General features: G+C 41.7%; 1 protein-coding gene across 4 annotated transcripts in view; it reads right to left on the minus strand.

Annotated features, from left to right (window-relative positions):
• Nucleotides 1-22,795, minus strand: part of LOC141270494 (uncharacterized) — a 342,259-nt gene that overhangs the window by 49,245 nt on the left and 270,219 nt on the right. For 3 of the 4 annotated variants that reach the window (XM_073680496.1, XM_073680497.1, XM_073680494.1), the window contains exons 12-17: nt 20,217-20,371; nt 19,908-20,087; nt 19,710-19,833; nt 19,529-19,626; nt 19,240-19,330; nt 11,922-15,501 (exon numbers count right to left, since the gene is read on the minus strand). In XM_073680496.1, the coding sequence (XP_073536597.1) occupies nt 14,171-15,501; nt 19,240-19,330; nt 19,529-19,626; nt 19,710-19,833; nt 19,908-20,087; nt 20,217-20,371 (1,979 nt within the window). In that variant the 3' untranslated portion in view covers nt 11,922-14,170. Of the gene's footprint in view, nt 1-11,921; nt 15,502-19,239; nt 19,331-19,528; nt 19,627-19,709; nt 19,834-19,907; nt 20,088-20,216; nt 20,372-22,795 lie in introns of those variants that run through there. The other variant, XM_073680498.1, reaches the window with a different exon arrangement.

Below are 22,795 nucleotides of genomic sequence, written 5' to 3' on the forward strand. Positions count from 1 at the left end.
ATTGTCAGAATTGGGGGACATTACCCCTATACCAGTGTCAGCAGAAGACCCCCTCCCCCTTAAAAGTGCATCATTACCACATTTTTAAATTTTTATTTCTTTATTTTCCTCCTCTAAAACCTAGGTGCGTTTTATGGTCCGGTGCGTCTTATAGTCTGAAAAATACGGTAGATGGGGGTGACGAAAAGCAGCCTCTGGAGAAGGGATCTCCTCTCTGTTGGATGGTATCTGGCTGCACTCGACCAAAGTGGGTAGGAGTATCTTCACATTGTTCTCAAGAGAACTCGTACTAGGAGTTCATTTGCTCTTCTCCCAGAGACCTCTGTAATACCACTACAGTTGCCAAGGGTGTAGGGGTGAGCTTTTCCCTTTAAGTCAAACCGATCAAAGAGTTCTGACCTTGCAAGGGATCGATTGCTCTGATCGTCCAGAACAGCATACATCTTTACTGTTTTCTCTGGTTGACCCTTAGGATGCACGTTCACCATACATATCTTTGCACAGGATTTGTCACACCGGTCCTCTGTGCAGACTTCTGTACATGAAGGAGATATTGTGGTAAGACTTGCTGGTTGATCTGCATTCTCCCCACCATGCCTTGTGGTGAAGGAAGGCGTAAGCGGTGCAGAGTCAGGTTCGGATGAATGGAGCGCTTGTACGTGGTCCTCACTGTTGCACTCAAAACACTTAATAGAGATTTTACATTCTTCAGCAAGGTGTTCAGTAGACGCACAACATCTGGAACATACCCCAAACTTCTTTAGAAGCTCCTTATGTTCCTGGAGCGGTTTCTTTCTGAAGCCGATGCACTTCTTTAGGGGATATGGCATCTTAAGAATGGGACACATACGATTAGGATTTTCGACCTTTTCACATACCTCTTTCTTGTCTGGAGCTGGTGAAGGTGTGGGGAGAACATCAGCCTTCTTTGCTGACACTGGACTGCTGCGGTTTCTGTTGCTTGAACGTGGACTTTCATACTTGGGAGGGGATGAACCAGGGCCGCTGGGTTCTCCATGGAAAAAGCTTGGGTCAGTCTTACATTCTGCTATATTTTCGATATAAACTCACAGAAGTAGGAAAATGGAGGAAAGGAGACTCTGTTTTCCCTTTTGTACTTTGATCAAAGTGTGGCCCACCTATCTTGGATGTTGAATGGTAGCTTAGAAGCTATTGGGATTGCCCCACGAGCAGTGTCCAGGCCAGGAAGCTGAGGCCAGGCAGGTGTGGGTCACCTTTGGCCTGATGAAGCTCTAACAGGAAGTCACTGAGCTCTTGGAATTTTAGACTGTCCTTACTGGATATTTTTGGAAAATCATCTAGACGCTTGAGCGGGGCATTTTCTATGGCCTCAGCACTACCATAGCTTTGTTCTAGTTTCTCCCATGCAGCAGTGGGACCAGCCATTGGATTACTGATGTAGACAGATGAGTCTCTTGACCCGTTCTGTGGACTGTGGCCCGAGCCACCTGATCAGCAGATCCAGCTCTTCAGCAGCGGTGATGCCGAGGTCACTAATTGCAGTTTTAAAGGTACATTTCCAACCTCTGTAGTTTTCAGGTTGATCATCAAACCTTGTAAGACCGGTCTGAGTTAGTTCATGGCGAATCATGTACCTTGCAAAGGCGGACATGTCAGCATTCTCTGATTTTGGAAAGACGGTTACTGGCTGAGTAGCGTTGTTCTTACAGTCTGTGGTGTTTTGACCTAGGAGTGCAAGAAAGAATGGTGCAGCGTAAGCGTTCAGTCCAGTAACTAGCTTAATGTGCATGGTTTCTGCCACACATTGAGCTGGAACTGTGTGGCTGACCGGAATGTGAGGACTTGCCTGCATATTGGCCTGCACATGAGCTTCTGTGTATAGGGTTTGGTGAGGTGCAAGGGCCTGGTACATTCTGGTGCACGGAGGAGGATCAGGATGAAGGGTTGGCAGCGTGTTGTACTGACCTTGAATGCAGGATGCTGATAAACGCTCTGTGTCCTGTTGCCTTAGGGGAACGTCTGTGGCATCAGGAATGATTGCTGGAATCAGGGGTGCACTATTTTGGCTTTGTACATAGTCTCTTGTACGCTTAAGGGGGTTTTCAGTATCAAATTCACTTAAACTGATGCTGTCTCTTTGGCTCTCATTGATAGCTTGTTCCTGTACCTTACCTTGCCATGGCTGTGGAGTATTCACATTCCTTCTCTAGGGCCTCTATTTCTGCCTTTTAGCGTGCTGCGCTGGCTTCAATTTCTGCCTTCTTGCGTGCTGCTTTGGCTACCATTTCTGCTTCCTTTGCTGAGGGTTGAAGATTTTGAAGAGCGTGTCTTAGATGAACGCATGGCCTGCCTGGCTGAGCCAGAAATGCAAGATGACATCTTGGCCATTAGTGAAATTCTTGCCTCTGTCTTGGCTTTAATATCACGCACCATGCAATCTCTCTCAGATTTAAGTTGGTGGAAAGCTTGCCACTCTTTACAGTAAATCATGGGACATAACAAGGACCACATTGATGACCTCAAGAACTGCTCATGCAGAAGCAACTTACATCTGATGGGGCTACCAGAATCCTTCCAACAAAATGCCCTGAAGTCTCTATGTGAAAACGAGATCCCAAGAACATTACAGTTACCAGAGGGCAAAAAAGTGGAAAGAGTCCATAGGATTAACCCCCTGTCACCCATTTCTGACACACGTCAGTCACGTCATAGACATACGTGGCTCTGCTTTGTACAGGTCATGTACACCTGGCTCTGCTTGATGCACATTGTACACACACAGCTTTGCTCCATACAACTCGTACATACACAGCTCCTCTCCATACACTTTGTACATACACGGCTCCGCTTTGCACACCTCGTACACACACGGCTCTGCTCCGTATACATCGTACACGCACAGCTCTGCTCCGTAGTGGGTCAGAAGTGGAAGTTGGAGCTTAGCAGTTCGACCAGAGACTAGAACATTAGTCGGTTATCCCGGACAGGCTGACTGTCCAGGGGAGGGTTGTCCAAACATGGGAGAAGCAAGAGGCAAGGAGGACATTACGTTGGACAGATCCTGCAGCTTGGTTGCCACCACCTTGATGTCCTGCATCAACAGGTCCTGACATGCTGAGAGCGGACCTCATCGTACACTACTTGCACGCTAGAATTGAGGTCCCTGGGTCCCGATTTGTCAGCGGGGTCCATGAACTGTAACGCTGATTGGTGTGAAGCAACTGCTCCACGGGTCGGGCTTACCTTGGCGGTTCATAACGGAGTTACTACCTGGCAATTACTAGAGCCACTGATAGTGAGGATAGGCTGGGCCGCAGGTACCACTCCCTGGCAGTCCCCAGGTCAGCAGCTGACCAGAGGGTCAGACACACTGGTACAAGGCAGAGGAGGACAAAAGCAAAGATGTGGTCAGACAATCCGAGGTCTGAGTAGGCAGCACAGGTTCAATATAGAATATGCTGAGGTCAGGAGCAGAGAGATCAGGATAAACGGTAAACGAGCTGGGTCAATAAGGAGACACAGAACAAACAAGCACAAACAGGACTAGAGACAAGCTACTAGGAACCTAAGTTCAGGCAAGGAATAATGGGAGGAGATGCCTAAAAAACCCAATGCTGACTAGGGATAGGCTGCGGAACCTAAACCTGCAGGATTTAGGTTCCCCAGCAGTATCTGGCGCACCTCCTTAAGGCCAGGTTGAGACAGCAGGGGTATGCAACAGAGTTGGAAGAGCTGCATGACTCAGAACGGTGGCCTGACATGGGAAGGAGCAGAATGACGAATGCAGTGAGTAGCACGGCACTGGGGACTCGTGTGCGTTACTGCTGTGACACGAAGCTTAGAAAATTGTTTTTGTTACAAGAAGAGAAGTGGTGTAAGTGATGGCTTAATGATCTGGGGTCAGTCTAGTGGAGGTGTGAAGTATGTCCAAGTAGTGAGTCATAAATCAAGGGGTTAGATTGAGTCCTATTGTTAAAGACTTGAACATCCTGATCAGCTTGAATTCACAGATTTCTCTCTCGGTTGTCTTTAAATTGACCTTTCAGTATTAAGACCTTTTAATCTGTCATATTGTCTCAAGGTCCAGAGATATGTTTTCCTGCTCATTCCTTATAGTGCGTCTGTTTAGATTCATCCACGTTTGTAGTCTTTGCTTAGTTTCCCCAATATAGTCATCATCATGTACACAACAGTGGAGGATGTATATGAAAAGAAATCCATGATCTTATAGTCGTGATTTGTGTTGAATATGCGGACTGTATTTGCTGGTAATATGTGGGTACAAGTCTTGCATTTTTTTGCTGTTAAAGGGGAATGTGCTACTCTCTGATGGTGATGAGAGAACACTAAGGACAAGGAGATTCCTTAAAGAGGTGGTTCGAAGGCAAAATCATTTTCCTCTTATCTATTTGATGCCATAATCTAAGCTATTTTCTAATATACTCCTTTAAAAATTCCCTACCGTTCCCTAACTACATTGTCTATTTTTTTTAACTTCCTGTCCGATTACGATTCGAGATACTGGGATACTCAAACGAAGTGTCATCAGAGCTGGGGGCAGAGGGTGCGGTCACTGTCACAGGCTCTGCCCCGTCCGTAAAACGAACCATAATCAGTGATGCTTGTTTAAGGGGCTGGTCCCTGCACTGTCCCCTGTGCACTGTCTCCTGTGTGCTGTCCCCTGCGCACTGTGCAGATAGAACAGTTTTTGAGAAAAATCAGGAAAATAACCAGCTACAGTGGGTACGGAAAGTATTCAGACCCCTTTAAATTTTTCACTTTTTGTTTCAGTGCAGCCATTTGGTAAATTCTAAAAAGTTAATTTTTTCCATTAATGTACACTCTGCACTCCATCTTGACTGAAAAAAAAACTGAAACGTAGACATTTTTGCAAATTTATTAAAAAATAAAAACTGAAATATCACATGGTCATAAGTATTCAGACCTTTGCTCAGACACTCATATTTAAGTCACATACTGTCCATTTCCTTGTGATCCTCCTTGAGATGGTTCTACTCCTTCATTGGAGTCCAGCTGTGTTTAATTAAACTGATAGGACTTGACTTGGAAAGGTACACACCTGCCTATATAAGACCTCACAGCTCACAGTGCATGTCAGACCAAATGAGAATCATGAGCTCAAAGGAACTGCCCAAGGAGCTCAGAGACAGAATTATGGCAAGGCACAGATCTCGCCAAGGTTACAAAAGAATTTCTGCATTACTCAAGGTTCCTAAGAGCACAGAGGCCTCCATAATCCTTAAATGGAAGAAGTTTGGGACCACCAGAAGTCTTCCTAGACCTGGCCGTCCAGCCAAACTGAGCAATCGTGGGAGAAGAGCCTTGGTGAGAGAAATAAAGAAGAACCCAAGATCACTGTGGCTGAGCTCCAGCCATGCAGTAGGGAGATGGGAGAAAGTTCCACAAAGTCAACTATCACAGCAGCCCTCCACCAGTTGGGCCTTTATGGCAGAGGGGCCCCACTGAAGCCTCTCCTCAGTGCAAGACATATGAAAGCCCGCATAGAGTTGGCTCAAAAACACATGAAGGACTCCCAGACTATGAGAAATAAGATTCTCTGGTCTGATGAGACGAAGATAGAACTTTTTGGTGATAATTCTAAGCAGTATGTGTGGAGAAAACCAGGCACTGCTCATCACCTGCCCAATACAATCCCAACAGTGAAACATGGTGGTGGCAGCATAATGCTATGGGGGTGTTTTTCGGCTGCAGGGACAGGATGACTGGTTGCCATTGAAGGAAACATGAATGCTTCCAAGTACAGAGATATCCTGGATGAAAACCTCTTCCAGAGTGCTCTGGACCTCAGACTTAGCCGAAGGTTCACCTTCCAACAAGACAATGACCTTAAGCACACAGCTAAAATAACAAAGGAGTGGCTTCAGAACAAATCTGTGACCATTCTTGACTGGTCCAGCCAGAGCCCTGACCTAAACCCAACTGAGCATCTCTGGAGAGACCTGAAAAAGGCTGTCCACCACCGTTCACCATCCAACCTGACGGAACTGGAGAGAATCTACAAGGAAGAATGGCAGAGGATCCCCAAATCCAGGTGTGAAAAACTTGTTGCATCATTCCCAAGAAGACTCATGGCTGTACTCAATACTGAGCAAAGGGTCTGAATACTTATGACCGTGTGATATTTCAGTTTTTCTTTTTTAATAAATTTGCGAAAATTTCTACATTTCAGTTTTTTTTTCAGTCAAGATGGGGTGCAGAGTGTACTTTAAAGAGAAAAAAAATGAACTTTTTAGAATTTACTAAATGGCTGCAATGAAACAAAGAGTGAAAATTTAAAGGGGTCTGAATACTTTCCGTACCCACTGTATATATTATTTGAGACGTCGGCATGTCAGATTCTGGCATGCTTTCCACTGACTGGAAACAGTAGCCATACCTATGGGAGGATATCAGTACTTAAAGTGCTGATACAATGTGGTAAGCTATAATTCTGGAAATATATTATAATCAAAAATCTCATGACCATTTCACTCCTATTCCCTTTGGGTATTCACCATATAAAAAACGAAACTTCTCCTTCTCCTCAAACACACCCCCCTGAGGAAGCAGGGTGAAACGCACATCGGAGTGCAGGCACATTATATCCACACAACAGCTAAGTATGGCGTTTCTTTATTATACACTGCTCAAAAAAATAAAGGGAACACTTAAGCAACAGAATATAACTCCAAGTAAATCAAACTTCTGTGAAATCAAACTGTCCACTTAGGAAGCGACACTGATTGACAATCAATTTCACATGCTGTTGTGCAAATGGAATAGACAATAAATGGAAATTATTGGCAATTATCAAGACACACTCAATGAAGGAGTGGTTCTGCAGGTGGGGACCACAGACCACATCTCAGTACCAATGCTTTCTGGCTGATATTTTGGTCACCTTTGAAGGTTGGTTGTGCTTTCACACTCATGGTAGCATGAGACGGACTCTACAACCCACAGAAGTTGCTCAGGTAGTGCAGCTCATCCAGGATGGCACATCAATGCGAGCTGTGGCAAGAAGATTTGCTATGTTTGTCAGCGTAGTATCCAGAGGCTGGAGGCGCTACCAGGAGACAGGCCAGTACACCAGGATACGTGGAGGGGAGGGCAACAACCAGCAGCAGGACCGCTACCTCCACCTTTGTGCAAGGAGGAACAGGAGGAGCACTGCCAGAGCCCTGCAAAATGACCTCCAGCAGGCCACAAATGTGTACGTGTCTGCACAAACGTTTAGAAACCGACTCCATGAGGGTGGTATGAGGGCCCGACGTCCATAGATGGGGGTTGTGCTCACAGCCCAACACAGTGCAGGACGCTTGGCATTTGCCAAAGAACACCAGGATTGGCAAAGTCTCCAGTGATGCCCTGTGCTCTTCACAGATGAAAGCAGGTTTACACTGAGCACATGTAACAGACGTGACAGAGTCTGGAGATGCCATGGAGATCTGCTGCCTGCAACATCCTTCAGCATGACCGGTTTGCCAGTGGGTCAGTAATGGTGTGGGGTGGCACTTCTTTGGAGGGCCGCACAGCTCTCCATGTGCTCTCCAGAGGTAGTCTAACTGCCATTAGGTACCGAGATGAGATCCTCAGACCCCTTGTGAGACCATATGCTGGTTCGGTTGGCCCTGGGTTCCTCCTAATGCAGGACAATGCCAGACCTCATGTGGCTGGAGTGTGTCAGCAGTTCCTGCAAGATGAAGGCATTGAAGCTATGGACTGGCCCGCCCGTTCCCCAGACCTGAATCCGATTGAGCACATCTGAGACATCATGTCTCGCTCCATCCACCAACGTCACGTTGCACCACAGACTGTCCAGGAGTTAGCGGATGCTTTAGTCCAGGTCTGAGAGGAGATCCCATAGGAGACCATCCGCAACCTCATCAGGAGCATGCCCAGGTGTTGTAGGGAGGTCATACAGGCACGTGGAGGCCACACACAATACTGAGCCTCATTTTGACTTGTTTTAAGGACATTACATCAAAGTTGGATCAGCCTGTAGTGTGTTTTTCCACTTAAATTTTGGGGGTGACTCCAAATCCAGGCCTCCATTGGTTAATAAATTTGATAAATTTGATTTCCATTGATGATTTTCGTGTGATTTTGTTGTCAGCACATTCAACTTTGTACAGAACAAAGTATTCAATGAGAATATTTCATTTATTCATTCAGTTCTAGGATGTGTTATTTGAGTGTTCCCTTTATTTTTTTGAGCAGTGTATATTAATACAGCTTCACTAGCTCTTTGTTACATACCTTCACCTTTTGTAAGCGCATTATATCGATTTCTAGACACTAAAAGGGACCTATATTACTACCATTTCTACTTTTCATGCACTTTATTTTTAGAATATATAATATACCCTCACACTTTGTCAGAATTATTTTCTGTCCCTTATATGTTATCAACTAGTATGTGCATTAATATAGAGCTATATATTAATTTAGTCACCACTGTTTGTCCTTTTTGCTCATATTAATCATAATTCAATGCCAATTTTGTATATGTGCAATTTGCGTTGCGGCAATTTATGAATTTTATACTATCTACGGGATTAACAGCCATCTAGCAGTTGGTAATTGTGTAACCCATTTGTATTATCTGTTTAATTGGATTGCTCTATAAGTATGTTGCTCTTGAGTAACTATGGGTCTTATTTTATCAACTTTGTTTTTTAAATATTTTAGAATTTAAGTCAAATGATTTTGATATGAAAGGGATTCTGTTTCACTCCTTTTCTGAGTTTCATTAATTAGATGGTGGCTTTTGTTAGATAAGTTGAATGGTTTCATTTTACTTTACAAGGATCCGTAGTAAGGATCAACTATAGTAACTGTACTATTTGGAGTTGAATTGAAAAGGAACAAAGTATGTTCACAAATGTGCTATCATTTTCTTAAACGCTTTCAATTCCTCCTCCTGAGCCAAGGAAGTGGGGGTAACCGCGTACCCCGTGCATGGACTATCCTTATGCTAGTATCTGGAGCTGTATACAAAAAACTCAGTCTTATTTACGTATTGGTGTTCTACAGTCATGGCCAAAAGTATTGAGAATGAGACAAATAGTAATTTTTCCAAAGTTTACTGCTTCATTTTTTGTAATGGCAATTTGCATATACTCCTAAATGTCAAAGAGTGATCAGCTTAACAGCAATTACTGTACTTGCAAAGTCAATATTTGCCCAGAAAATGAACTTTAACCCCCAAAACACATTTCAACATCATTGCAGTCCTGCCTTAAAAGGAGCAGCTAACATTGTTTTAGTGATTGATCCATTAACACAGGTGTGGGTGTTGATGAGGACAGGGCTGGCGATCAGTCATGATTAAGTAAGAATGACATCACTGGACACTTTAAAAGGAGGCTGGTTCTTGGTATCATTGTTTCTCTTCAGTTAACCATGGTTATCTCTAAAGAAACATGTGCAGCCATCATTGCACTGCACAAAAATGGCCTAACAGGGAAGAGTATCGCAGCTACAAAGATTGCACCTCAGTCAACAATCTATCGCATCATCAAGAACTTCAAGGAGAGAGCTTCCATTGTTGTCAAAAAGGCTCCAGGGCGCCCAAGAAAGACCAGCAAGCGCCAGGACCGTATCTTAAAACTGTTTCAGCTGTGGGATCGGACTACCAGCAGTGCCAAGCTTGCTCAGGAATGGCAGCAGGCTGGTGTGAGTGCTTCTGCACGCACTGTGAGGCGGAGACTCTTTGAGCAAGGGCTGGTTTCAAGGAGGGCAGCAAAGAAGCCACTTCTCTCCAGAAAAAACATCAGGGACCAACTGATATTCTGCAAAAGGTACAGGGAGTGGACTGCTGAGGACTGGGGCAAAGTCATTTTCTCTGATGAATCCCCTTTTCGATTGTTTGGGACATCTGGAAAACAGCTTATTCGGAGAAGAAGAGGTGAGCGCTACCACCAGTCTTGTCTCATGCCAACTGTAAAGCATCCTGAAACCATTCATGTGTGGGGTTGCTTCTCAGCCAAGGGAATCGGCTCACTCACAGTCTTGCCTAAAAACACAGCCATGAATAAAGAATGGTACCAGAATGTCCTCCAAGAGCAACTTCTCCCAACTGTCCAAGAGCAGTTTGGCGCCCAACAATGCCCTTTCCAGCATGATGGAGCACCTTGCCATAAAGCAAAGGTGATAACTAAATGGCTCATGGAACAAAACAGAGATTTTGGGTCCATGGCCTGGAAACTCCCCAGATCTTAATCCCATTGAGAACTTGTGGTCAATCATCAAGAGACGGGTGGACAAACAAAAACCAACAAATTCTGGCAAAATGCAAGCATTGATTATGCAAGAATGGACTGCTATCAGTCAGGATTTGGTCCAAAAGTTGATTGAGAGCATGCCAGGGAGAATTACAGAGGTCTTGAAGAAGAAGGGGCAACACTACAAATATTGACTTGCTGCATTAACTCATTCTAACTGTCAATATAACCTATTGGTACTCATAATATGATTGCAATTATATTTCTGTATGTGATATAAACATCAGACAAACACTAATAAAAACCAGAGGCCAGCAGATCATGTGAAAATATAATTTTAGTGTCATTCTCAAAACTTTTGGCCATGACTGTAGCTCTCTCATTTCAATTTTTATCAGCTCAAGACGGTCATAATGATAATCTAGGTGAGAAAAGGGAAAAAATGTGGGTTATTTGATAACTCGTTTCCTCTTTCCATTCCCATTTCCCACTCTCTGCTCTTCCTCTTTTTTGGCTTTCTCATATCTCTCCAATAATTGTTCTGCCTACTCATTTGTCCCCTCTTTTGGACTCAGCAGCAACATGGTAGTTGGGTTCAAATTTATACATCTTTTTAAGGTATTATCAGAGGCAGTTCAGAGGGTAACATCATACTTGACGAGTCTAGCATCACAGAGATGTTTTCCGTGAGTCTGGGTCAGCATTTCAGTGACTAAATGTGATTTTTTATTATACAAGGGTGATTGGGTAACATGTCTACTTCTATGTCTATGTGCTGCCACTGTTTGAATGCAGAAAGAGGACCATCTTATTACTGGATCTAATAGTAACATCCAGACCAGTGCATATCTCATCTGTTCCCACTATGATTGCTGGGAGGCACCGTGACTTTTTTTGTGGGCGATGTGGAGTGGCCGTCCTGTTTAATTCCTGGGTCTGCTGATTAGTCTTGCAACTATTTTGGTTATTTCCTGACTCCTTACTTTGAGGAGAGGCTGTCATCAATATACACCACTGAACCTCTGATTATCATTGCCAGCTAGTGTCTCTTTTCTGGCTCTGTCTGGTGCTATCTGCTTTTGCTTTGCTTATTGAATTCCAGTTGCCTGACCACAGCCTGTTTCCTGACCATTCTTTGTCTTCTCGTTTTGGGCCTTGATTGCCATGCTTTTTCTGACCCGGCAAACTTGCCTCTGGTTTGCTTCTCTGAATAGCAGCTCTCTCATGGAAGCAATCTACTGGACTCCGTTTTAACACCAGATCACTGTACAGGGGTTAATTGGTTTAGGCTGGGATTCCTTTGTAATCTACCAGACGGAGTGGGTAGCGTAGATTTGGCCTCTGACAGACGTAATAATATCCAAAGAGTCATTGTTTACTCCCATCTTGTTGGGTAAGAATTCCCAGTGAAGGGCTGCTTGTAGTCTGGCAGAGCCAATGCTGTGGCAGATCGTGGATCAGCTTTTAGCTACTGGAACTGTAATTCTTGCCCTGTGAGTTCCAGGTTGATTGGGTCTGCTCTTACACTGGTATTAACAGAACCAGTAAAATTATAACTAAAGTTTGTAATAATTTATTTCAATAAAAGATCATTAGTTATCAATTCAGCAATAGTAGAAAGAAAAATGCAGCACTCACCAAATGGCAAAAAACTTTACTTTTATTTATTAATCCATAAATCTAAATACTCTTTACAGGGGAGAGTAGCAAAGCAGAAGATAGGCAACAACCGTGTTGTGTCAATTTATTCGTTTTTTTAGCCATGTGTCTTGTCATCCGTGCGCTCATTAATTAAGGAGTGCCAATTACTCCTAGGATAATATTGTGAGGTCTTCTTGATGCGCAGCGGCTACATCATACTGGTATATTGATAAGTGAAACATTTTACTAAAATAGATGGATAGGTGGCCCCTAGCCTGCCTCAGTGCTATAAGATGTTTATTACAATTATGTTATATATAAATTCATATTCTGTTGTGTGTTTATTATGCACAGTCAAACGAACCCAGCTGTACCAAATTTAGGACATCAATAAATTGGGCACATACAACCAAATTTCTGCTCTTTGTGATCTACCGTTCTCGAGATATTCACCAAAAATCAAAAACAAAGGCAAATATTAATTTACGGCCAAATGACCTGACCATTCTGCCCCAAATTTGCCGAATAGGCAAATCAAGTGGTTTGGAAGATTTTACATCTGGATTCAGATACATAGGATTATACATTCTCAACATATTTGCAAAAATATGGAATATAAAGCAAATATTTAAATCTTTTCAGGATACCACTACAGATGCATAAAATTTCTGCATATAACTCCAATAAGTTGGCTTCATAGCAATAGCAAACTTTTTAACCACACACCCACAAACATGAAATAGTTAAAAAGGACATTTCACCAGTTTGAGCATGTTAAACTGGCCACATAAGGGTTTACTGGCTGCAACGCTGAGTAAAACTTAATTATTATTTAATTTTTCATCTATGTTGGAGAGATATTAGCTAAAAAATACAAACAAAAAAGCGGGATGTGGATAACAAGAGAAAAAGCTTACACTCTGAGGGTTAATCCTGCTACCATAAGCTGGTTGTCCTCGCTCTGGACCCCGTGTTGTCAAACAAACTGTAACAAAAAAACAGGAGAGCTAACCAAGCAAGAATGGACTAGGAATAGCCACACCACGACAAGACAGCGCTTACTCAGACAGGCTCTCTTCCCAGTGCACCTTCTGAATCCCAGCACTGATCCCCTTCCCCACACTGACTGCTGTTCGATGAGATCTGGAAGAGTTTATAATGATACACAGCTCTGCAGCATCTCTACATAGAAGTTGATGAAAGCAGGGTGTATTCTTTTCTCCCCTGTATGATGCTGCCTACTTATGATTGTCAACCCCATTCAGGGTGAGAAGTACACACCCCCAGAAACAAATCTCTGATAACTCTCAGGTGAACTATAACATAAATAATAGCCTAAACTTTACAAGCTAATATCTCCACAGTGGAGAAAAGAAATTAAACGTTTTACTCAGCTCTGCAGCCACTATTCCATGATGTGACCAGATAACATGATCAAACTAGTGCAAGTTTCCCCTTAAACCTTCAAATTATAATAGCCCAGCCCCCCAAGTAAAGGATAATTTCAAAAATCAAAAACTGTCTTGACAAACCTCAGATCCAAAATGTAATTCTTGCTTCAATATTTGTATACAAACTACATACCACTTCTCCCTCAACTACACAGGTCCTAAGGCAATATCTTAACATATAAACAATGAAAATATAGATACAGATGGATATTAACATTAAAGGCAGTTTTTATTAATTCATGGTTGCAAGTTTTAAAAGGGTGGTCCAACACCTCTCTCTTCCACGTGGTCTGGTATCAGATGTGGGTAGATGCTGTTGAACTTGATTAGGACAGTTGAAAAGGGAACCATCCAGTCCCCAGTTGGTCTCATCTATAACACCATAATTATTAGATGTGACACGCTTGGTGTCTAACGTTAGCAACGTCCCGATCATGTATACCAGAGAAGTGCTGGTCAACCCCTTTAAGATGCAGTTATAGTGTTCACATAATGGTAAAGTATTCTATATATATATATATATATATATATATATACACACACACACACATATATATATATATATATATATATACACACACACACATATATAGTGAAATATATAGGATTGTTATATACATTCTGCTTGCTGATATTTATTGGTCATTGCATACAGTACATTTCCTAATCATTATCATTTAGTATTCTAGATTGCTTTCCCTTTTAGACTTGTGACTTAACTTTTACTGTAAGTTTTCATACACATTTCTTCAATTAAATAATTTAATAAAGTATGAAATGACTACTTCTCTGTGTAATTTCTCTGATGTTTAAGAAAATGTAATTTCCTTGTTAAACATTTTCCTATTCTCAATGTGAAAATGGCTTCTCCTCAGTGTGTATTCTTTGATTCATTACAAGAGCTGATTTACAGGAACAACAATTCCCACAATCTGGACATGAAAATGGATTATCCGCTGTGTGAATTCTCACGTGTGCAACAAGGTTTGATTTGTTGGTAAAACCTTTCCCACATTCTGAACATGAAAATGGCTTCTCCCCTGTGTGAGTTCTCTTATGTCTAACAAGATTTGTTTTGTCTGTAAAACATTTCCCACATTCTGGACATGAAAATGGCTTCTCCCCTGTGTGACTTCTCAGATGTGCAGAAAAATTTGCTTTCTTGTTAAAACATTTCCCACATTCTGGACAAGAAAACGGCTTCTCCCCTGTGTGAATTTTCTTATGAGCAATAAGATTTGTTTTGTAGGTAAAATATTTCCCACATTCTGGACATGAAAATGGCTTCTCCCCTGTGTGAATTCTCTGATGTGCAGTAAGATTTGCTTTTTTGTTAAAACTTTTCCCACATACGGAACATGAAAATGGCTTTTCCTCCATGTGGCTTATCTGATGTCTAACAAGTTGTGATTTAATGCTATAAGATTTTCCACATTTTGAACATGAAAATGGCATCTCACCTGTGTGACTTATCTCGTGTTTAACAAGATCTCCTTTGTATGTAAAACATTTCCCACATTCTTGACATGAATATGGTTTCTCCCCTGTGTGAATTCTCTGATGTACAGTAAGACTTGCTTTCTTGGTAAAACATTTCCCACATTCTGAACATGAAAAAGGCTTCTCCCCTGTGTGTGTGGTCTTATGTTTAATGAGATCTCCTTTGTAAGTAAAACATTTCCCACATTCTTCACATGAAAATGGTTTCTGTCCTGTGTGAATTCTCTGATGTACAGCAAGACTTGCTTTCTTGGTAAAACATTTCCCACATTCCAAACATGAAAATGGCTTTTCATCTGTGTGAGTTGTCATATGGCTAACAAGATTTGTTTTGTAGGTAAAACATTTTCCACATTCTGGACATGAAAATGGTTTCTCTCCTGTGTGAATTCTTTGATGTGCAGAAAGATTTGCTTTCTGGTTAAAATATTTCCCACATTCTAAACATGAAAATGGCTTCTCTCCTGTATGAGCATCCCTTTTGTTATTTTCATTTTGCTTAACAGTCTGTAATGAATCAGAAGATGGAACCTGTTGATATGGAATAGATGATAGATTTTTGCTGTGACGGACCGGCGGTATATCTGGAATGTCATGCTCTTCATATATATAAGGTGTGATACTATATTCTGCTGCTTCATAATCAGTAACTGACAGATGTCCCTCTGACGCACAGTCATCTGCCAAGAAAAATGTATTTTTTTTCATAAATGCTGCCTTTTGAAACAAATTGTATTTAAACTCAATACCTATCCGATGAAGACATGGGTAAAAACTTTAGACTTCAATGCAAAAAGTAATAGATTATGACATTAAGCCAAAAGGTTGTGCTCTTTCAATTTTTAATTTTTCTTCTAATGCTAGCTTTTTTATAGCTTTATGTTTCACTCTGCTTGTCACCTAATGAAATGTTCAGTGGAGAATCATAAAGAGGCCTGTAAGTCAGGGCTATTAGGTGGTGTCTGTCTCATACACTCCCTGACAGCTACATGAACTATAGCATGGAACAAGGCAAAGGGGAGGAACAAGATGGTCGTGTATGAAGAAGTCATGACTTTGGAGCAGGTGTAAGGTTGGAGTAGTACGTGCATTTTTGTATGTTTTTTCATTAGCAAAAATAAAGAGCAAAAAGAAATAAAAGGAGGACAATTAAAACACATATATGGAAGCATTGGTACACCTGAAAATAAACTTGAAGCAGTGTCAGTATCCTGTTATATTTGCCATTCTCTGGTCTTTGGGTTATCACCTAGATTAAGCTTCATAAAATATATTATACATTTTATACAGAAAAGTTTGGCCATTTCTGCATGAAGATAAGTTCAATTTCTTCTCCCATAGTACTGTAGCTTTTACAAAATATCATATTAAGAACTTAATACACCTGACTGCTCATGCAGAGGAGCTGGGGAGAATGACTCACTCCAGCGAAAGAGCCCCGAAGCTGTGCTGAGCTCAGTGAGTGACATGACACTGCTCGCTGAGCGCATTCTCCCTGGGTCCTCGGCGTGAGCAGTCAGATGGGTTACAGCAGGGGACATTTTCGGACAGGTGAGTATAAGGATGTTATTTCTTTTTTTTTTTTTTTTTTTTTAACACCAGGACACAGAGGGCGCAGAATACTATGCTCAACATTGTCCCTTGCTCGCGCTGACATGCAGCGCCGGCAGAAGACAATGATGAGGGCAGCGTTCAGCACCAGATGCTTGGAAACAGAGCTAACTGTACCACTGATTCCCAGGCGCCGGTACGTGTGCTCCTGATGTGGCACACGGGCGGCACATGGTTGCCACACATGTACATACGGACATCTCCGGTACTGTTTTTTCCAGTACCGGAAATATCAGGACGTGTGAAACCAGCCTTACTCTGGACTCAGTCTGGCCTCTGTTTAGTGGTGTCCTTTTTTTCAGAGGAGCACAAAACTGTGGCCGACGGCACTTTTATGCACGCCTAATAAAGAGACAGACACCGTGGGATCACAGGCCAGATGGCGTCCATGGTGCGTCCATCTGCCTCATTACAGGAAATCTTCTGCCGGGGGTTCGTCTGAGTCACGTATTTCAGAGATTCACATGGAAACCCCGGTGTAAGCGCTCAGCGCAAAGCGCAGGATAAATGTGAGCCAGGCCTTACTGTGATCTTTGGGAGGCAGAATGAACAAATTAGCAGCAGGTGAAAATTTGGTTTTATTTACTATTTACGCCATTCCTCATGCGGTATAAGTGATTAGACAACTTTATTCTTCGAGTCGGTGTGATTACAGCAATACCAGATTTCTATCAGGTTTTTATGATTGACAGCTGTCACACACTAAAAAAAACATTTTTTTTTGCAGACTAGTTTTTGCATCACCATATTTTGAGAGCTATAATTTTTCCATATTTCGGCCAACAGAGTCATGTAAAGGCTTGTTTTTTTGCGGGACAAGTTGACGTTTCTATTGGTACCATTTTCAGGCACGTGACATTTTTTGATCTTTTTCAGTTCCAATTTTTTGGAGGCAGAATAAGCAAAAAACAACAATTCAGGAATTGTGTTTTATTTATGCAGTTCTGAGTGTGGTAAAATTTATAAGGCAGCTTTATTCTTCGGCTCTGTACGTTTACAGCGCTACTACATTTATATATTATTTTATGTTTTGGCGCTTTTACACAATAAAAACTATTTTGGAGAAAAAATAAATTTTTTTGCATCACTTTATTCTGAAAGCTATAACTATTTTATTTTACGAGTGATGGAGCTGTATGTCGGCTTGTTTTTTGCGGGACAAAATTACATTTTCAGCGGTACCATATTTTATTTACATTAGTCTTTTTGATCTGGTTTTATTCCACTTTTTGTTTGGCAGTATAATGATAAAGCATCGTTTTTTGCTTCATTTTTTTTTTTTTACGGTGTTCACTAAAGGGGTTAACTAGTAGAACAGTTCCGGACGTGGTGATACCAAATATGTGTACTTTTATTGTTTTTTTATTTTTTCAGAAGTATTTATTTATGGGTAAAATATATATATATGTATGTATGTTTTTTCTTTTTTTTTTTAAATATTTTTACAACTTTTTTTTTCACTTTTTTACTTAGTCCCACTACGGAACTTTCACTTTTAGCGATCTGATCGCAGTTATAAGGTGTAATAGTGCAGGATCACTGCTATACCTCATAACTGTCAGTTCTGCACTAATACAAGTTAGTTGGTCATGCACTGCACTTGATCAAACTAACTTGCTGGTGCCTGGTGACCTGGATGTCGGGTCACTATGGCAACGGTCTGTCAGTGCGGGGTCTCCGGTCCAAGAGCAGATGAGCTTTTGTCCCTCAGCTCTCTCGCTAAATGCTGTGATCGCAGCATTTAGGCGGTTAAAGTGCTGGGAACGGTTCTGGCACTGCTCCTGGCACTGAGTGCCGGGTGTCAGCTGTCAGATGACACCCGGCTGCGATCACTCCCGCACAGCCTATGTGCGGGCACGATCGCCATGTAGTAATAATACGTACCTGGTCCATAAGGCCCAGGGCACAGGGAAGTATTATTACGCACAATGTCAGAAAGGGGTTATAGTAAAAAATATTATGAAAGATCCTGCAGATCGGTATATGTCCAGGTCCTGAGACCCACACCAATTGCATTAAAGACTGATAAGTAATGCGTTGCTTATTAGGCAGGGGCAGATTCAATAGGTTAGGACCGTCCCGAATAGCGGAATGACGGAATGGCTTTTACGTTTTTTTGATCAAAAATATGTTAACCAAGTACCATATATTATTTTCAAGCACTATTGCTCTTTATTAATTTACTGCAGGGGATTTGCTCATTTTGTTTCTGTCTTGGATTTCGTTTGTTTAATGGCCAGTGTGACCATGCGCCTACATGTTGCCTGTACACTAACTTATATTCCAGTTCATTGCTTTTGCTTTCTGTTTCAGTTTTTGCACCCCGTGCAAATTGCAGCGTGGCCTCTCTTTTCTTTGAGTTGGACATTACGATTAAAATGCTCCCCTCTGCTGGGTGTCCATTAGTCGGGGTTTTGGTCCTTTTCAGCCCTTATTCACACATACGTCATTAGACACATGGTAAGGTTTTAATACTAGAGATTGGAACCGTCCCAAATAGGGTCATCATGAAGTGGTGGGATGGCTTTTATGTTTTTTTGATCAAAAATATGTTAACCAAGTACTCTATATTATCTTCATGCACTATTGCTATGTATTTATTTACTATAGGGTATTTGGTCATTTTGTTTCTGTCTTGGGTTTTGTCTGTTTACTAGCCAGTGTGAACATGCACCTACACGTTGCATGCACACCAACTTATATTCTAGTTCATTGCTTTTGCTTTCAAATTCAATTGAAGTTTTACAAAATTGAACAAAATAATTGTACCAACCAGTGAATATGTAAATATAAAGGTTACAACTCACCTGCGCTGTCATCGGTAATAACTTCCACTTTAAACCAATCATCACCCCTCACATATGTCTCTGTAGTATCAATATTGTTCAACTGTTCACCCTGAAACAAATATTGTAACAGTCACAGACAGATGGAGAAGTCACATCTATGACCAGCACTAATCCTGCCATCTCCACCGTTCTCATTACATAAGTATAAAACATATAATACTGGTGGATAAAACAAGACTGAGCACAAGACCTTCACAGCCGTCTACACATCATAGGGGAGATCTCAAGACACCTTCTCTCCATCTACCTGATGATCCTGAGGAACATTGGGATCTTCTTGTTCACAGTCCTGTGGAAGAAGAGGATGGGGACATCTCTCTGGTGTTGTCCTCTTACTGGATAGAACTGGAAGAAACATATACAGGGACTGAATTCATTCTTTACATACAGATAATTATAGGCCGTGTGTATTTAGTCCTGTCTATTACCAGGTGATGTGAGGGGCTGGGGAACTTCCATCATGACGTCCTTGTACAGATCTTTGTGTCCTTGTAAATATTCCCACTCCTCCAGGGAGAAATAGATGGTGACATCCTGACATCTTATAGGAACCTGACACATACAATAATACGGTCATCACCTCGATCCCTTCATAGCGTTACTGTATAATTTCCCAGCAGTGTCACCTCTCCAGTCAGCAGCTCAATCATCTTGTAGGTGAGTTCTAGGATCTTCTGGTTATTGATGTCTTCATGCATCAGGGGGTGAGGTGGAGGCCCCATGATTGGGCTGAGGGGTCTTCCCCATCCCTCAGAGAGAGGATCCTGACAGCGCTCAATAGAGGTCTTCTTCACTACTGTGTAATCCTGGTTATGGAGAGACACATTAATAAATCTCACTACAGACATTTCCAGAGTCCTCACCTCTCCAGTTCTGTCCATCTGTTATTCCCATAGATAAGAATGATGTAATGTGACGTCATCAGAATCTCTCACCTCTCCAGTAAGCCGGAAGAGGATCTCTAGGGTGAGGTTTATTATCTTCTCCACCATCTTGTCACTATTCCTTTCCATCCTTGATCGGTTAATTAGGAAAATTTTCTTATATAGAAAATCTCCGATATTGTAGGGACCTGAATGGGATGATTTGCCTGTGTAAAATCATAAAGAATGTAATATTACAAATTACTGGAGACTTTAATCACTCAATTCAATCACTAGCCGGAGATATGATACTAACATGTATGGCACATCACTATTTTATGTGTTCACCTGCTTTTTTTTTTTTTTATTGCTCACCATTGAGGCTGTGGTTTGGGGGTTTCCAGCTGTTTTTGCTGATTCATCATAATCTGCAACTTTTTAAAAAGTCACAAAATTTGGCAGAAATGTACTCCAGCTCACCCCTGAGCTATTTTATGTGTTCCATATATATTGGTGCAAATTTTGTGTCATTTAGCAAAATGTGAGACTATTTTCAAAAGAGATTTTTATTTTGTGCAAAATGAATGAAGCACATGCATAATTTTGAATAATTAGGAGTAAAAAACTCAATGAATACCACATGGCAAAAAAGAAAAGTGACTTAAAAAAAACAATGCAATTGATTGAAATGGGACATAAATTTTCTGGTACGGAGCCTGTTATACCAGCAGACTGGATGTGATTGAGGTCCTGTAATAAATATTCAGTGATGAAAGCTTTTTAGCTTTCTACTTATATCCATTCTCTTCCCTTGAAATAATTTCCTCTAATGTCATACAACAATCTTCACACTGCCGCATAAAAAATAATCAGAGTTTCATCCTGAAAACTTGAACAATTTTTTTCTCATTTGTCATCTGTGTGCAATTTATTTTTTTACAGCAGTAGCTATTAATTATGAGACCACTTACAATTTCCTATGTTACAGAATCGCAATGTATCTGTAAAAAATAGATGCACTATGGTAGCTCTATTTGGAATCTCATTAGTTTTTTTGAGCACTCATACACATGAATGTCTCATTTGATTTACTGAAAAAACGAGGGCATGCTGTAATCAATTGATTCACACCCAGAAGTGGTCAGTGAAAATAAATCACTCATCTTCACTGCCACACTGAAAAAAATACTAGAGGTTAGGACCATCCCGATTTGGGTACACCTTGACGCTGGTAGGATGGCTATGACGCTTTTTTTTTAATCAAAACCGGTGTTTCCTAAGTACCTTGTGTTATTTATATGCACTATTGCTTTTACTTATTTACTTACAACAGGGTATATGTTCACTTTGTTTCTGTCTTAGGTTTTGTCTGCTTAGTTGCCAGTGTGAACATGTTCCTATATTTTGCATGCATACCAACTTATACTCCAGTTCACTTTTTTCGGTTTAGATTGAAAAACATTGGTCTGAGTGCTGTCTGTTATTTTACAGACAGCACTAGGACTGAAAATGCGATCGTTTGAATGAGCCTGGAGAGGAACTATTGGAGCGAGCTGTCATTGCTCCTATTTAAGCAGCATGAATGCCACAGTCAATCTATCTGGCATTTAAGTAGCACAGTCCTGAAGAGGCATATTGTTCATCCTTTATGACGCAGTCATGGAGGGTCAGTAGATTGCCATGGCAGCTTGGGTCCTGGTGAAGGCTTCCATTAATGACATCTTAGTATATCAAAAGGAAGAATGAAAAGTGGATTGTCTGTTGGTAAATATTGCAAAAGTGTGGTATGGTAAACCTTGCAGTTAAATTCTGATGCTTTCTATATTTTTGGAATCATAAATGTAGATACTTTCAAATAACTTCATAAGTTGGCCTATTTAGGTGACACCTGTGTCCCCATAGCCGTACTTCTTGTTCTGGTAAACTACATTTTATCTAGGATGAAGCTTCTATGGTTGTTGTTAATTTTTGTGTCTAGATAGTACTGTATTTTTCGGACTATAAGACGCACTTTTTTCCTCCAAAATTTTGGAGGAAAGTGGGGAGTGCGTCTTATAGTCCGAATACTATCTCCATGTATATACTGTGGCTCTACGTGGTAGGAGGTCTGGGGGAGCAGCAGCAGGGGATCAGCGGGGCACAGGAGGCAGCAGCCAACTGCTGCAGCCTGCGCTGTGCCCGCTACTAAAGAAAATGAATATTCCCTGCCATGGGCGTGGGGAGCAGGGAATATTAATTTTTCTTAATAGCGGGCACACTGTACCGCAGCGGTCTGTGTGCCCGCTATTAAAGCTCATGAATGTTCACTACAACCCACTCCCATGGGTTGTAGTGAATATCCATGGTCTTTAATAGCTGGTACACTGACCACAGAGGGGCAGCAGGAGCCGTGCTGCAGTACAGAGTGCGCGCTCTCACACTGTGTAAGGGCGCATGGCAGGGACGCCATGCTCGCCCTGTCATGCGCGGCTCACACAGTGAGAGTGTCAGCAGCAGAGCGGCAGAGCAGGACAGCGCTGGAGGAGAGAGGAGGTGAGTATGATTGATTTTTTTTTTTTTGTGGGCAGCAGGATGGGGGCTCAAGGGGTGGCAAGCATACCAGGATGGGGGCTCAAGGGGTGCCATGCATACCAGGATGGGTGCTCAAGGGG

Source organism: Phyllobates terribilis, unplaced genomic scaffold, assembly GCF_046119375.1.
Source record: "Phyllobates terribilis strain yellow unplaced genomic scaffold, ASM4611937v1 Scaffold_5__5_contigs__length_657084704, whole genome shotgun sequence".
In the NCBI taxonomy this organism is placed as follows: domain Eukaryota; kingdom Metazoa; phylum Chordata; class Amphibia; order Anura; family Dendrobatidae; genus Phyllobates; species Phyllobates terribilis.